This window comes from Crocodylus siamensis, chromosome 1 (assembly GCF_052110815.1).
Source record: "Crocodylus siamensis isolate JL-2025a chromosome 1, ASM5211081v1, whole genome shotgun sequence".
NCBI lineage: Eukaryota > Metazoa > Chordata > Crocodylia > Crocodylidae > Crocodylus > Crocodylus siamensis.
This window is the reverse complement of record NC_143395.1, coordinates 398,796,846-398,809,698: the sequence shown is the minus strand read 5'-3', so window position 1 is coordinate 398,809,698 and position 12,853 is coordinate 398,796,846. Positions and strand designations below refer to the sequence as shown.

The 12,853-nt window shown below is 45.4% G+C and overlaps 1 protein-coding gene across 1 annotated transcript in view; it reads right to left on the bottom strand.

Annotated features, from left to right (window-relative positions):
- Nucleotides 1-12,212, bottom strand: part of MAML2 (mastermind like transcriptional coactivator 2) — a 268,490-nt gene extending 256,278 nt beyond the window's left edge. The window contains exon 1 of the mRNA XM_090030294.1: nucleotides 11,633-12,212. Coding sequence (XP_089886420.1) covers nucleotides 11,633-12,067 — 435 coding nt within the window. The 5' untranslated portion in view covers nucleotides 12,068-12,212. The remainder of the gene's footprint in view (nucleotides 1-11,632) is intronic.
- Between the last annotated feature and the right edge of the window lie 641 nt (nucleotides 12,213-12,853).

The window sequence follows — 12,853 nt, the reverse complement described above, 5'->3', positions numbered from 1 at the left end:
AGGTGTGTCATGCACTTACTATTGTTCACTGATGTAAAAAGCGCTGGTCTGGTCTGACTGGGGGTCAAGATGCTTCAAGCACAGATGCTCAGAGACAGAATGTATGAGATATATAAGCACTTGCATTGAACAGAATAACAAAATAAAAATCTGGGTGCCTATAGTTATGCTTCTAAAACCCTGGCTGCTAAGTAAATTGATTTTCAAAAGTGATCACCATAAACTGAACAACCTTTATGGTACTTTTGCCACATGCTATTGGAATCTAATCTTCTTGAAGAAAAGGAGACTGAGTGGAGACGTTATACCAGTTTTCAAACATTTGAAAGGCTGCCATAAAGAAGAGGGAAAACAACTGTCATCCTTTGCTGCACAGTGCTTTAAATTGCAACAAAATAGATTTAGATCAGATCTCAGGAAACACTTCCTTGCTGCTAGAGCAGTAGAGCTAGAGCAGAGGCTGCCTAGGGAAGGCAAGGAATCCCCTTCATTGAAGGTTTTCAAAATGAGGCTGGATAATTATTGAACTGGGATGATTTAGAGCAGTGTTCCTGCACTCGCACTCATGCGGGGGGTTAGACTAGATGACCCTTGAAGTCCACTAGAAGCCTATGATTTTATAACTCAGAATGACTCATCAAAAAAACACTGCTGTCAGCCAGGTCTTCCGACACATGTAGTTATTCTAACAAGAATGTAAAAAAGATTAGGATAAAGAAAAAAGTCAGAAAACACTCCTCAATCTGAGACGGTTCAGCTCAGAGGCACGCTTTCCAATTATTCAACTCTACTAAGGACCCAGGGCAAGGGAAGAGGGAACCTGAGCTGTATGTTCATCTAAGCCAGATATTGCTTCTGCAACTTGTGCCTGCACCATATCCAAAAATACTTTCTTTCTTCCCTATATTTATCCCCACTTTGGGGGTTTCACACTGAACCAAATATTATCATGGGAGGGGAGGAAATGAGGGCATTGCTGATATGCACTATAGTTTTGTTTGCACTGAAAGATCCTCACCCAAAGTCCAGTGAAGCCAGCAGAAAGGTTCCCTTTGACTTCAATGGGTGTTGGATCAAGCCCAAAGAGCACACTGTAGGGCAGCAACGCCATCCAGCACAATTGCATCAGAATTGATAAGCATCCTCCTTTATCGGGTACAGAACCAGCCAATTTCAAAGATACTTTCCAAAGGAGTCTTGTTATTGCTGAATAATTCATTGCCCAGAGACCTCCAAAAATGAGCAGTGTACACTTAAGTATTGTGCTAGCTATTCAACAGAGACAGAGCTCACTGTGTTCAGTCAGCTCATTTCTTTACATTGCTGTTGCCATGACTATAAGAAAGTGATTGTACCATTGTTTGCTACAGCCTCTTGATAAGCCATTACTCCTCTAGCCAGAGTTTTGCCTCAAGTCACATTTTGGGGGAAAGAAAAAGAAAAGAAAAGGAAAACCCACAGGTATAATTAACTTTCTGTTCAAGATCATTCGGCTCAGAGACTGTCAAAGAGAGACTGTATTACAGAGTGAGGAATAAAAATAAGTCACTAGTGTCTCCTTGTTGATTGTGTACTTTTTCTGTATGCTTTATTAGTACACTAGTAAATTCACTGAAAAAATAGGTGTTGTTAACTTGTTTCCAAAGAGGAAAATAAATCACAGGAAAAGTCCCAATGCTTGATTCTCAGCAATCAGGAGGAACCCCATAATAACAACCTTGTGTGTGAAGAAAACTCAGTTTGGAAATTGTAAGAAATTGTAAACAACTGTACTTGGATTACAAAAACTAGTTCAGCAATGAGTTGTGATGAAGTTAGCATATGCAATATTTAGTTCTGCCTAGACATTTTAAAAAAAAGAAAAAAAGACATCATGTACTATTTTTTTGCAATATTAGGCTGATGACCAATACTTACCAAAACTAGAACTCTGAATATTTGGAAAGATTTCCTCATCTTTCCTACTGACAGTAATAGCAAAGAAACTATTAACAGGCTGTGGGAGTAGGAGTCAAGAAATTTGGGCTCTATTCCCCATCTGACCTTGTGTCAAATGCACCTTTGTATTCCTATTTCTCTTCCCCTGCCTCTGTCTCACTTGTATTTTTAGCCAGTAAGGTCTTTGGGAAAGGCATTTCTCCCACTGCCTGTCTGTATGATACCTAGTACAGTGGAGGCAGGAAGTTTAGTTGCGGTATGTAGGTGTGTTTAAAAAGCCTAATTATTTGGCATATAGTAGATGCCTATCAACATTTATAGCAATGTATTCCATAGGTATGATAAGTCTAGCCCAATATTTTCTGAACAAAAGAAACAAACAAAACTGTTTTCCCAAGAGAAGAAAGGATGATTCTTTAGTCAGTGCAGTATTTTATGCAAACATCAGTCAAGTTTCTGATTTGCAGAATTTGTATGCTTTCTCTTTCCCCTGCAAACAGATTGCCTTGTCAGCCATGCTGAACTTTCTAAAGAAGCATTTCCATTTGTCCCAAAGTCCTTCCATGCCAATTTTAATTCTCAGCCTTCTCTATCAGTTGCTGCAGCCTTGTTTCAAAGCTCCACAGACAACCTGACGTAGTGACACAAGTCGAAATAACTCCAGGACACATTTCCAGGCATACAGCCAAGTTCAAACTGGTTTTGCTCCATATAAATGGAAAAGCTAATTTGTCAATGTTTGTTCATTATTTTTGCAGATTTGAAAGATGTATCACTTTATGTTAATTTTACAGATAATTATTTACTTGTCAGAAGACATTGGTAAAGATTCAGTAGATGTGGACATGAATCTGGTCCTGTTGCTATCAGGAGTCACTTGGGCTCACAACAGGAAATGAGAACAGTGTAAACACATTCACACCAGCTGCCACTGGGGAGCGCACATACAGCTAATCTGGATATGCTCACAAATCAACTCCTGCTCTGTGTTGGTATTTGGCTTGAGCGCTCAACTTCCTCACTGCCCACAAGCAGGTGGCTAGATCAGGGCAAGGAGCATGTGACAAAGTATCTCCAGAGACCATTCAAACTTTAAAACTCTTTAAAGAGAGTAAAAAAAAGAGAGAGAAGTACATTGACAGCATTGCCAACTATTGTAGTTTCGTGAGTCAAGTGCTTAAAACCCCAGCTCCTGGAGTCACGTGGGAAGAACCTTGAAACTATGACTTGAGTATGCTATGAATGTCAAACGCAGAACAGGAAGCAAATAAAAAGAACTTAGCAGACACGCACACACATCTGCACACACCAAAGTACAGCACTTGTACTATTGTCCACCACATATGTTCAAACATCATGAGTCAGGCTCCAAAAACATGAGATAGGCTTAAAAACCATAAGTTATTTGTAGCCTCTATGGTACATTCAAGTCATAATTCAAGCTTTTTTCTTCACAAGCATGACCACTAGAAGCTTGCTTATTTAAAAAAGTGAAAGATATGTAAACACATGACTACAGGAAATGCAATTTTATGATTTAGGTTCCAAAGACTGAGAGCCTGACTTGAAAATCATTCTCTTCCTGCCCACCTTGAATGTTTTTAAGCCAATCTTGTTATCTCTGGAAGCCAAATCATGGTATTTGAATAAATGCGGGCAGTAATACTACAGCGCAGCAGGATTTTAATTAGAATAAGAATATGTAGGCCTTATACAGTAGCTTCCATCAGTTTACAAGTGTGGTAAGCATCGTTTTACACAGTGGAAATTGAGGCATGCAAAAGTAACCTAATCTACCATGTGTGGCTCAGTCTAATGCATTAGATTGGGCCCCAGTCCTGGGTCTTCCACCAAGGGGACCCTGGAGTAGGAATTGTGTATAATTTGTGTTGTGCATACGGTGGGCATTTAAATAAACGTATTACTACTAGCTAATAATACTTTGGAAGAGCTTTCAAGGGAAGAAATCATTTGCTGACTCTCCTGTGGTAAATGGAAAGCTTTCTGTGGGACATGTGGGAGCATAAATCATCTGTTTGCACGTTTATGTGAAAAAATTTGGCCTTTAATGCTGCTCAGTTGCAAAAGTGAATTAAATCTCAACTAGCACAACACTGTTTTTCTGAGCCTGCAGCCAATTCCATTGCCCTTTTTCCTGCTCAGAGCGTTTCTAAGCAGCAACAGAGTGAAATAGATGAGTCCCTCATGAGCAAACCTTGTGGAAAGCAGTGAACAGTCAGGAATCATGTCAGCTTTATCCTGCTGTTTGTGAGAAAACTATGAGCTGCAACCCCTGTACAGTCAGAGGGAAGTGGGACTGAAAATGCAGAGGCTGGAAAGGAGTGGAAAGCTCATTCCCTTTCCTCTCTTCAGAGCAGCCATGAGAGGCCTTTGGACTTTGGCTATTGTACTAGACGTTCTCCAGATGCAGATGGAGACAGTGCCTGTCCTGAGGAGTGTACAGTTTCCGCAGACAAGACATACAAAGCCTGGGAGGAGAAGCAGAGGCACAAAGAAAGTGACTCGCCCAAGGTTGCACAGAAGGTCATGCCAAGGATGGAAAGAAAGTCCACGTTTCCCCGAGTCTCAATAACTGATCTTCTGGACCATACGATCTCCCTCCACTGGATGGTAATAATAATTTCCACTGGATGCTCCAAAACAAGTCTAATGAAAGTTGATTTTTCAGCTACATGTTATGTGACATGCTCATGAGGGGAAGTGGAGGCTGGCAGCCAGAAAGATGGGATAAGAAGACAGCAATGGACATTTCCCCTGCCCCCTTCTTGGCAATTATGGGGGAAGGAAGGGGTGCTCTCCTTTGCAGCAGGCGGAGCCAGTACAGCCTAACATTGACAAGCGAGAGGATGAGATCAAGGATGAAGGCTTCATTCAGCATCCAGGGACAGCGCTGTGATAGAAACTCCTGCACCCTCCCTGTTGCCAGAAGCTGGGAGGGGCAAAGGAGGTGGTAAATTTGGCTGCACATGTTTCTTGGGCTATTTGGTTTACTCTTCTATGAGGTAAATTTTTCAAATCCTGTTATTTTGTAAAATAAAAGTGTAACTTTGTACCATATGCACTTATTTCTTTTGCACTTATGCTGGCAACGTTCCTTCAGGGAAAATAAAATAATATTGAGATAAGTCAGGGTTTCAGCAAAGCAGCACCTATGACTCAGAAGTACAGTCACCCTTTCAAAAATTCAGATTTTCTCATAAAGAGCTTCACATTTCTGCTGGAGCCACTTCTCAGCATAGAGGAAGTAGAATCTGTATCGATGGTACCACATGCAAGGGATTTGAGTCTGTGCAACACGGGGCATGTGGAAGGCATATTGAGAGATACAGGGTAGGGTCAATGGAGGCTAATTGACCAATTAATATGACTCAGATAATGTGTCCAGTCCAGTCGCATTTGAAATCTGCTTTGCTATCTAATCGTTGCAGAAGGCATGGAGGTGAAGTCTGCCTCAGGAAAAAAAAAAGAAGGGAAATTCCATAAAATTCACCCAAGTGATAAAAAAATATTTCAAAGGATGCAAGTGTGGGAAGAACTGAACAAACCTTGCCAAGCTTAACTAGCCAATATTTAGCAATTCTAACTTACTGTACTTTTCATTAAGACGACACTTCGTGCGGCTTCTAGAAACTCTTTAGACTTTGGTTCAGAGACTGGTTGCACCCTGAGAGAGAAAAACTAACTGGTGGCCCCTCTAATAAACTTCCATCAGCCAATCAAGACTTCCCTACTTGCAAAGTAATCCCGACTCATACCTTTCTATCTGACTAGATGTAATCAACTGTCTCAACCAGGTCTGATAAAGCAACACAACACTGCACCAACCCACGGAACCGGGAATCCTCCCCTAGTGTATCCTAGGATCCAAACTTTGTTGGTGAATGGATCCCATCCCAGCCTGGACAAACGGATCCTGCTTTAATCCACCCATCCATGCTATTGTGTCAGTACTCTAGCCACTGCCCTTCGATGAGCTCTATAATAATGGTAACTTACACCTGTATTCAGATTCTGCCCTGAAGAATTAACACTCTTAGTTCCATAAAACTCTCACTTTATTTCAGTGACTTCCACGTTTGAGTAACTGCTTGTTATAAAGTTCTCCAAGCCTAATTAGACTCCCAGTGACATTTGAGCAACTGGATTCTTTCCAAATAATACCTTCAATGACACTCAGCAAACCCATTGCTTTCCATAGGTTTGCACGGATGTAACTGATTGTGGCTTAGTGACCTAGAAGAAATCAATCCAGCTCCATCTCTGTCAGCTGTGTTGCTTCTATGGCTTTTTTTTTAACTCTTGTTCACTTGACTGCCCAGGATGTATCCAGAGTGGGGATGTGGAGTAAGATCACATTTTCACAGTAACCTTTTGAAGGCCATAAAATAATAATAACAATAATAATAATAATAATAATAATAATGATAAATTATAATAAATATCCATGTACAATTTCCCCATAGAAGAGTGAAAACTGTAAGGACTCACTTATGATAGATGACAGATAGATCATTTACTGCACTCAGAATGCGCTCAGACACCACGGTGACAGATGCAATGTAGAAACAAGAATAGGATAATGACGCCTTTGAGACTGAAATCCCCAAGGCCCCTAAGTAGTAGAATGAACAGTACTCGGCATACATTGCTAAAACAATGGGATGAATCAGACTGCCTGGGATTTGAACTTGCAGCTTCAGTCAAGGTATTACAGACCTAATGCTTAAACCATTAATAAACATCCTCCAGAACCTAGCTGTACTATATGTAAGCGTGTGTGTGTGTAATATAGTACACACATACACATGTATGCATTTGTGTGTATTTTACACACAGAAACCTGGCTGTAGTACATATTATATCCATACACACGCATACACAAATAAAGATAGAACATTTTTTCTGGTACATTTTGTGCTGTGGAAGATAACAGCAAAAGTAAAAAGGTCAGTTCTTTTAGGCTGGTACCCAGACAATACAAAAAGTTTTCCTTCTAGAGAGATCTGTCACTCAGATAGATACAATCACATGTGTTTAGAGATCAAGCCTGCTCTTTGTTCTCCAGTCACAAAACGTTATTGCCAAATATGCTTTACAGAAAAACAGAGAGGAACCCCAAGCCCTTATGTTTTAAGCTGTCAATTGGAAACAGATGATTATTGAATAAAAGTAACAAGACGTGTGCTAATGCTTTAAGGTGCTTGCCATTTTTTAACTAACAATGTTTCAGACTCCAACAGGTTTAAAATACTTACTTTTGAATGCCATCTATATAAACTATCTCTGCCGCATCACTAAACATAAAAGCTTGTGGCTAATGTAGTTAATTGTAAGTGGACATTGATAGTCTCCTACTAAGCCTCATTGTTGCATATATGACAGTCTGACAAAAGGCAACCAGAGGTCATTTATTTCTATTCCCCAAGGAACCAAATCCTGCTCTCACTGAAATCAAAGGGAGCTTCACTACTGATTTGCTAGACAGAGAGGTGTGCAGACAAGTGCTCCACTGCAGTCTGAGTCCTTATTCCTGTTGTACACTTTATCTTCTTGGAGGTCTTTTAAAGAGGTATAATTATCCCAATACAGGCATTACCTCGATAACCCCTTTGGCAGAGGTGATCTCAGCCTCTTAACCAATACACTAGGTATTGGTGCAGAGACTGAGCATGTGCTGCTTTATCTTAGGGCTTTAACAACTCACATCCTGGCAGAGTTGTTAAAGCCCTAAGATAAAGCTCAGGTGTGTACAGGTCCTCTGCCAGGATGTGAGGGCTTTAACAATTCACATCCTGGCAGAGGACCTGTACACACCTGAGCACCTGTACTCACTAGCAAATTAGGCAGAGGCAGGCCATTGGTCTAAATTGCAACTTTCACCAATGCAGTTTACATGGGTGCCCTGTGCTGACACTGAAAAATTGAACTTAAGACACAAAACTTCAGTGTAGATAAGGTCTGGGTCAACGTTTCTCTGCAGATCTGCTGGCCTTGAAGAACGCAAGGAGAATGCTTCTTGTTCTCAGCACCCATCAAGTCTGGATGCATAGGGAAGAGAGATCAGAGCTGTGCCTTCACCCTTCCAAGCACACTCAGATTAACTAGTAGGGACCAATGCTTGCGTTCTCCAGCTAGGCTACGAAAGCAACCCCACAGGGCTCAGTTATTTCCTGACTCACAAGTCTGCTGTGAATTTTGAAATCACAGGAATTGAAAATGGTAACTTGGTACATTACTTGGCATGTGATTATGAGACTACAGAGCAAACAGTAAGGGGAACACATACTTCCATTATGTGTAGCAATGACTTCAAAGTGGTGACTTTCTGTTGCTTAATTAACTAGATTTATCAAAGCAGCAAATGAACACAAAAGAATAGCTGTGTCAGAGTAGAAGGATTAGTGATGTTGTACAGCGATACCACTAAAACAATTCTGCTTCATGAGCTTTGAAGCTGCTGCTTTACCATCAAAATGTGGTTCCGGGATTCAAACAAAATTCTCAGTGAAGTCGTATACTGTGTTAATAAGAGCTGAAGCATCTCAAAAGGATTGTATCAAATCTCTCTCTTGTCAAAGGCCATCCGGTTCTGAACCATCGTAGGGGTAAGTTTGTGCTGATTGTAAAACATAAGAAAGTGATGCCAAGTACTATAGCGTTTGGAGCATTTACAATCTTTAAAATTATTCCAAAAACAACCACACGACCTCTGCACTCAGAAGATGAATATGCAAGTATTTTCTTCAGAGCTTTTCAGAGCATATTCTTAGTACTTTCAAACAGCTGCTTCCAGCTATTTCATAATAATAGTAACAACTAGTAAAAAAAAAAAAAAAAAGCACATAAACCTGTTCACTTAAATTAAAAAAAATTGGAGCTTTCTGGGAAGTATATTACTATGCAAGAGCCTTTTTTAAGATGCATGTAAAGTATCTAATTAATGCTGACTGAAAAAAAATCAGATAATGACTCACTTGATTGTGATGAGAAAAAACTCAGATTTAATCTGAGCACTGAATCAGGTCAGAGCATTCAAACTCCTTTTGGACACAATGTTATCACATTAACACTTACATCATCACCCTCACATATGATGCTGAGTAATGCGGCCCTAAATTTAGATCCACACACTGTGGTGAATACCAATGTAACATGAGACACAATCCCTGTGGTCCCATTTTAGAATAAACCAAGAATTAATAAAGACTACAAGGTGAGGAGATAACCTATGCTGGCATCATTCAAATAATGGCTGTCCCTTTTCTTAATATTTTGCATGTGTTTGTTAGTTAAGAAATAAGCAAGACAGGCAGACATACTCCTCATACTGGAATAATAGTGAGACAACCTCTTTCATACCTAACCCACTCAGGCCTACAGTTTCCAGTTGAAACAAATCAACTTGTCAGTAACAAAGTGACTTTATCTGGGGAAAAAAACCCCTTCAGCTGTGCTCCATTAAACATGTTCCACGATAATAGCAAATAAACCTTTTTGGTCAAGTTCATACTTTAAGTACTAATCCTTAGAAATATTTGTTTAGCTAGACATTATGATACAATGTTAAGAATTCGTCCTATTTAAGTGTTTGCTGGTCTTTAAAATAAAAGGCTAACCCTTACACACAGTTTTTCACTGTCTGTCTGTCTATTGTATAAATATTGACTGAGTTCAAGAGAAACAATAGCAAACTGTTGCCCAGAATTAAAATAGTTCTTGAGATTGTGTTATACTCTTAGAAGCCTTCGACAATATGTTAAAATACCAGGGACTTTAACCCCTAGGAATATTTAATGCTGCTTTTGTCCTCTAACTCAGTAAGTAAGAGCTGGCTGGTATAACTGAGTAGATAATGGCACCAAGTGTCTATAATTCCTCTGTTTGTAGAATGAAGACCAGTTGAACTAGCTTGGAGGACATGCTGGTTTTAGTCAGACTGATACATGTAGATTGATTACAACAGTTCCAAATTTCAAACCCCTCAATAAATCCATATACATCCAGATATTGCCTTTATCCAGAAACATCTGCAAGCACCCTTAACTTTACACACATAAGAGACTGCTTATGTCTGTGAAGTTAAGAGCCTGGGCAAGAGTTCTGCAAAACTGACATACCTGCCTTGTCGTGCACCTGTTAAGTCAATGGAGGTTTGGCCACTGACTTCACTGAATGCAAAGGCAAGACATATGCATGCCTGCATGCAGAAGATCTTCCTAAGATCGCTCAAGCAGAGTTTCAATGAGTGTGCAGCAGCAGGATGTTGGCCACCATGGGCCCCTTGCTTTACTTGTGGCAGATTAGGTCATAACATTTCATGTTGTGTCAGGGCTGACTGCGTAGTTTTAAGAGATTATACAGTGGGTTTTCACTGACTGGTTTGGATCAGGGTGCTCCTGTCTCAGGCAGGGGTTGCAAGCTCTTGAGGTCCCTTCCAGCCCTGCTTCTCTATGATTGTCATACTAGCATAAAGCAGTGACGGATCACACCCGGTACTGCATTCTCTTTGGATGCCAGACAAGAAAGTTAGAATGTACTTACACTCACAGCAGATAGCTGGAAACACCCGTATAACTTGTTGAGCTAATGAAGTTTCCCTGAATTGAAGGGACTTGGAGACACGTCTGTGTCTGGGGACTTATACTGACTTCTTGCTATACACCAGCTTTAGAAGATCCTACTTGTCTACTTGGGACACACTGTGATCATACGCTACACTTGTAGCAAATGAAGATCCTCTGCAGGAAGCAGCCAGTTGTGCTGTAAGTGCTGCAGCATTTCCCAGCCTTCTTCACTTTGCGCTTTTGTCCACTTCCCACTAAATACAGGACAGCAGCTTCCCACACACCACAAGTACACTAGTAGCATCCAGCATCCACAGTGCCCAGGCCTGAAGACCTGCGATGCTGACACACTCTGCAACACTTCCCAGGGCCCGCTCGAGCGATGGCAGCATCAGTGACCCTGCACCCTGAGCCAACAGCAGCTAGTGCCCAAGCACCCTGCACCACTGGTCCTCAGCATCCCCCCACTCTGCTCCAAGAGCACCCAGTGTACATTCACTGCACCAGCAGCACTCAGTTGCCATATCCCAGCCCAGGGGCTCCAGAGACCCATGCCCTGTGCCACAAGATACTGTCCCCCCCATCAGGCAGTAGGCACCCGGCACCCAATACCCCAGTTTCACCTGGTACTCAATAGCCCACAGAGTCTGTGGTGCCCGTTACACAGCTAGTCTGCAGCACCCAAGGCTCCACAGAGTAAGCACCCAGCACCCACATGGCTGTTATCCATCACCCAGCATGCCACAGAGTGGACACCCAGCACCCAATGTGCCACAGAGCAAGCACCCAGCACCCACATGGGTAGTATCCAGCACCCAGTGTACCACAAAGCGGTTACCCAGCACCCATGCGACTGTTATCCAGCACCCAAGACTTCACAGTGGGCACCCAGCAGCCATGCAGCTGTTATCCAGGCCCCAACGTGCCACAGAGCGGGCACCCGGCACCCACATGGGTAGTGTCCGGCACCCCGCATGCACGCGGGCATCATGCACCCACGCGGCTGTCCTGGCCCTCGCAGAGCCCAGCCCCCGGAGGAGGAGCGCCCGTCCCGCCCCTCCCCCCCCGCGGGCCGGGCCGGGCTCGCCGGCAGGGGGCGCCGCACTCACCGCGCTGAGCGCCGAGGCTCGCGGGTCGGCGGCGGGCGGCGGCGGCGGCGGGGGGTCCCCGTCGATGCCGCCGCCGTTGCTGAGCAGCTGCTGCTGGTGGTGCTGTCGGTAGTCTGGGGGCGCGGGTGCGGCCGCCGCCGCCTTGCCGTGCTTGCCGGGCTTGCGGGCGCCGGGGCCGTGCTGCACGAGGCCGAGCAGCTGCAGCGTGCTCTCCCGCTCGCGGTCCGAGCTCTCGGCGCGCCCGCGCTCGTAGCGGCCCTCGCAGCTGCGGTGGTGCTGGCGGCACACGGCGATGCGCGCCCGCAGCCGCTCCACGATGGCGCTGTGCACCCGCGGGGGGGGGCCCGAGCCGCCCCCCAGCAGGCCCGCGCCGAGCCCCGCGCCCGGGGCCGGGGCCGGAGCCGGGGCCGGCGGGGGCGCCGCCGTGTCCCCCATGCCGCCGCCGCCGCCGCCGGGTCAGGGCAGGCGCGGCGCGGCGCGCGCCATGGCAGGAGCCCGCGGCCGGGACGGGCGCTGCCAAACTTTTCTCCGCCGAGAGCAGCCTCCTCGGCGCCGCCGCACCCGCCGCGCCGCGCCGCGCTCCGCTCCGCCCGCCGCCGGCCCGTCCGTCCAGCCGCGGCCGCGATGCGGGCGGCTCCGCCCCGGCAGTGCCCGGCAGCGGCCTCTAGGCGCCCCGCCGCGCTGCCCCGCTCGCGCCCCGGGGACTGGGGAAGCCCGCGGGGCGGCTCGGCTGCCGCTGGCGGGGCGCGCAGGGGAAAGGAGCGGCGCGGAGCCGCCCAGCGGCGGGACGGGGAAAGCCCACCTGGCCCTGCCGAAGAGCAACCTCCGGCCCGGCCCGCACGGATGAGGGGTGCCCCGGTGACTCCTGAGGCGCGGGGGGGAGGGGGTGCCTCTCCTCCTCCTCCCAGTGAAGCCAGCTTCTCCCAGCTCTTGAGGGGTGTGGTGTGAAAGAGGCGGGGGCCTGCGGGATGTTTGGCCGAAGACCTCGCATGCCCTGTCCCCCTGCCTGGCCAGCCTTGGTGCAAGGAGGAGCGTGGTCAGTCCCAGCTAGGGAATCTCATGCAGGCGGGATCTGTCCCGGGTAGCACGGGCAGCCCTTCTGCTCCCCCTCGGGTCGTCTGTGATGCCTGCTTGTTTGCGCCACAGGAATAGGGGCACAAACAGGGCTGTGGCCCTTATCCAGCACCCGAGGTGCCACAGAGTGGGCACCCAGCACTCATG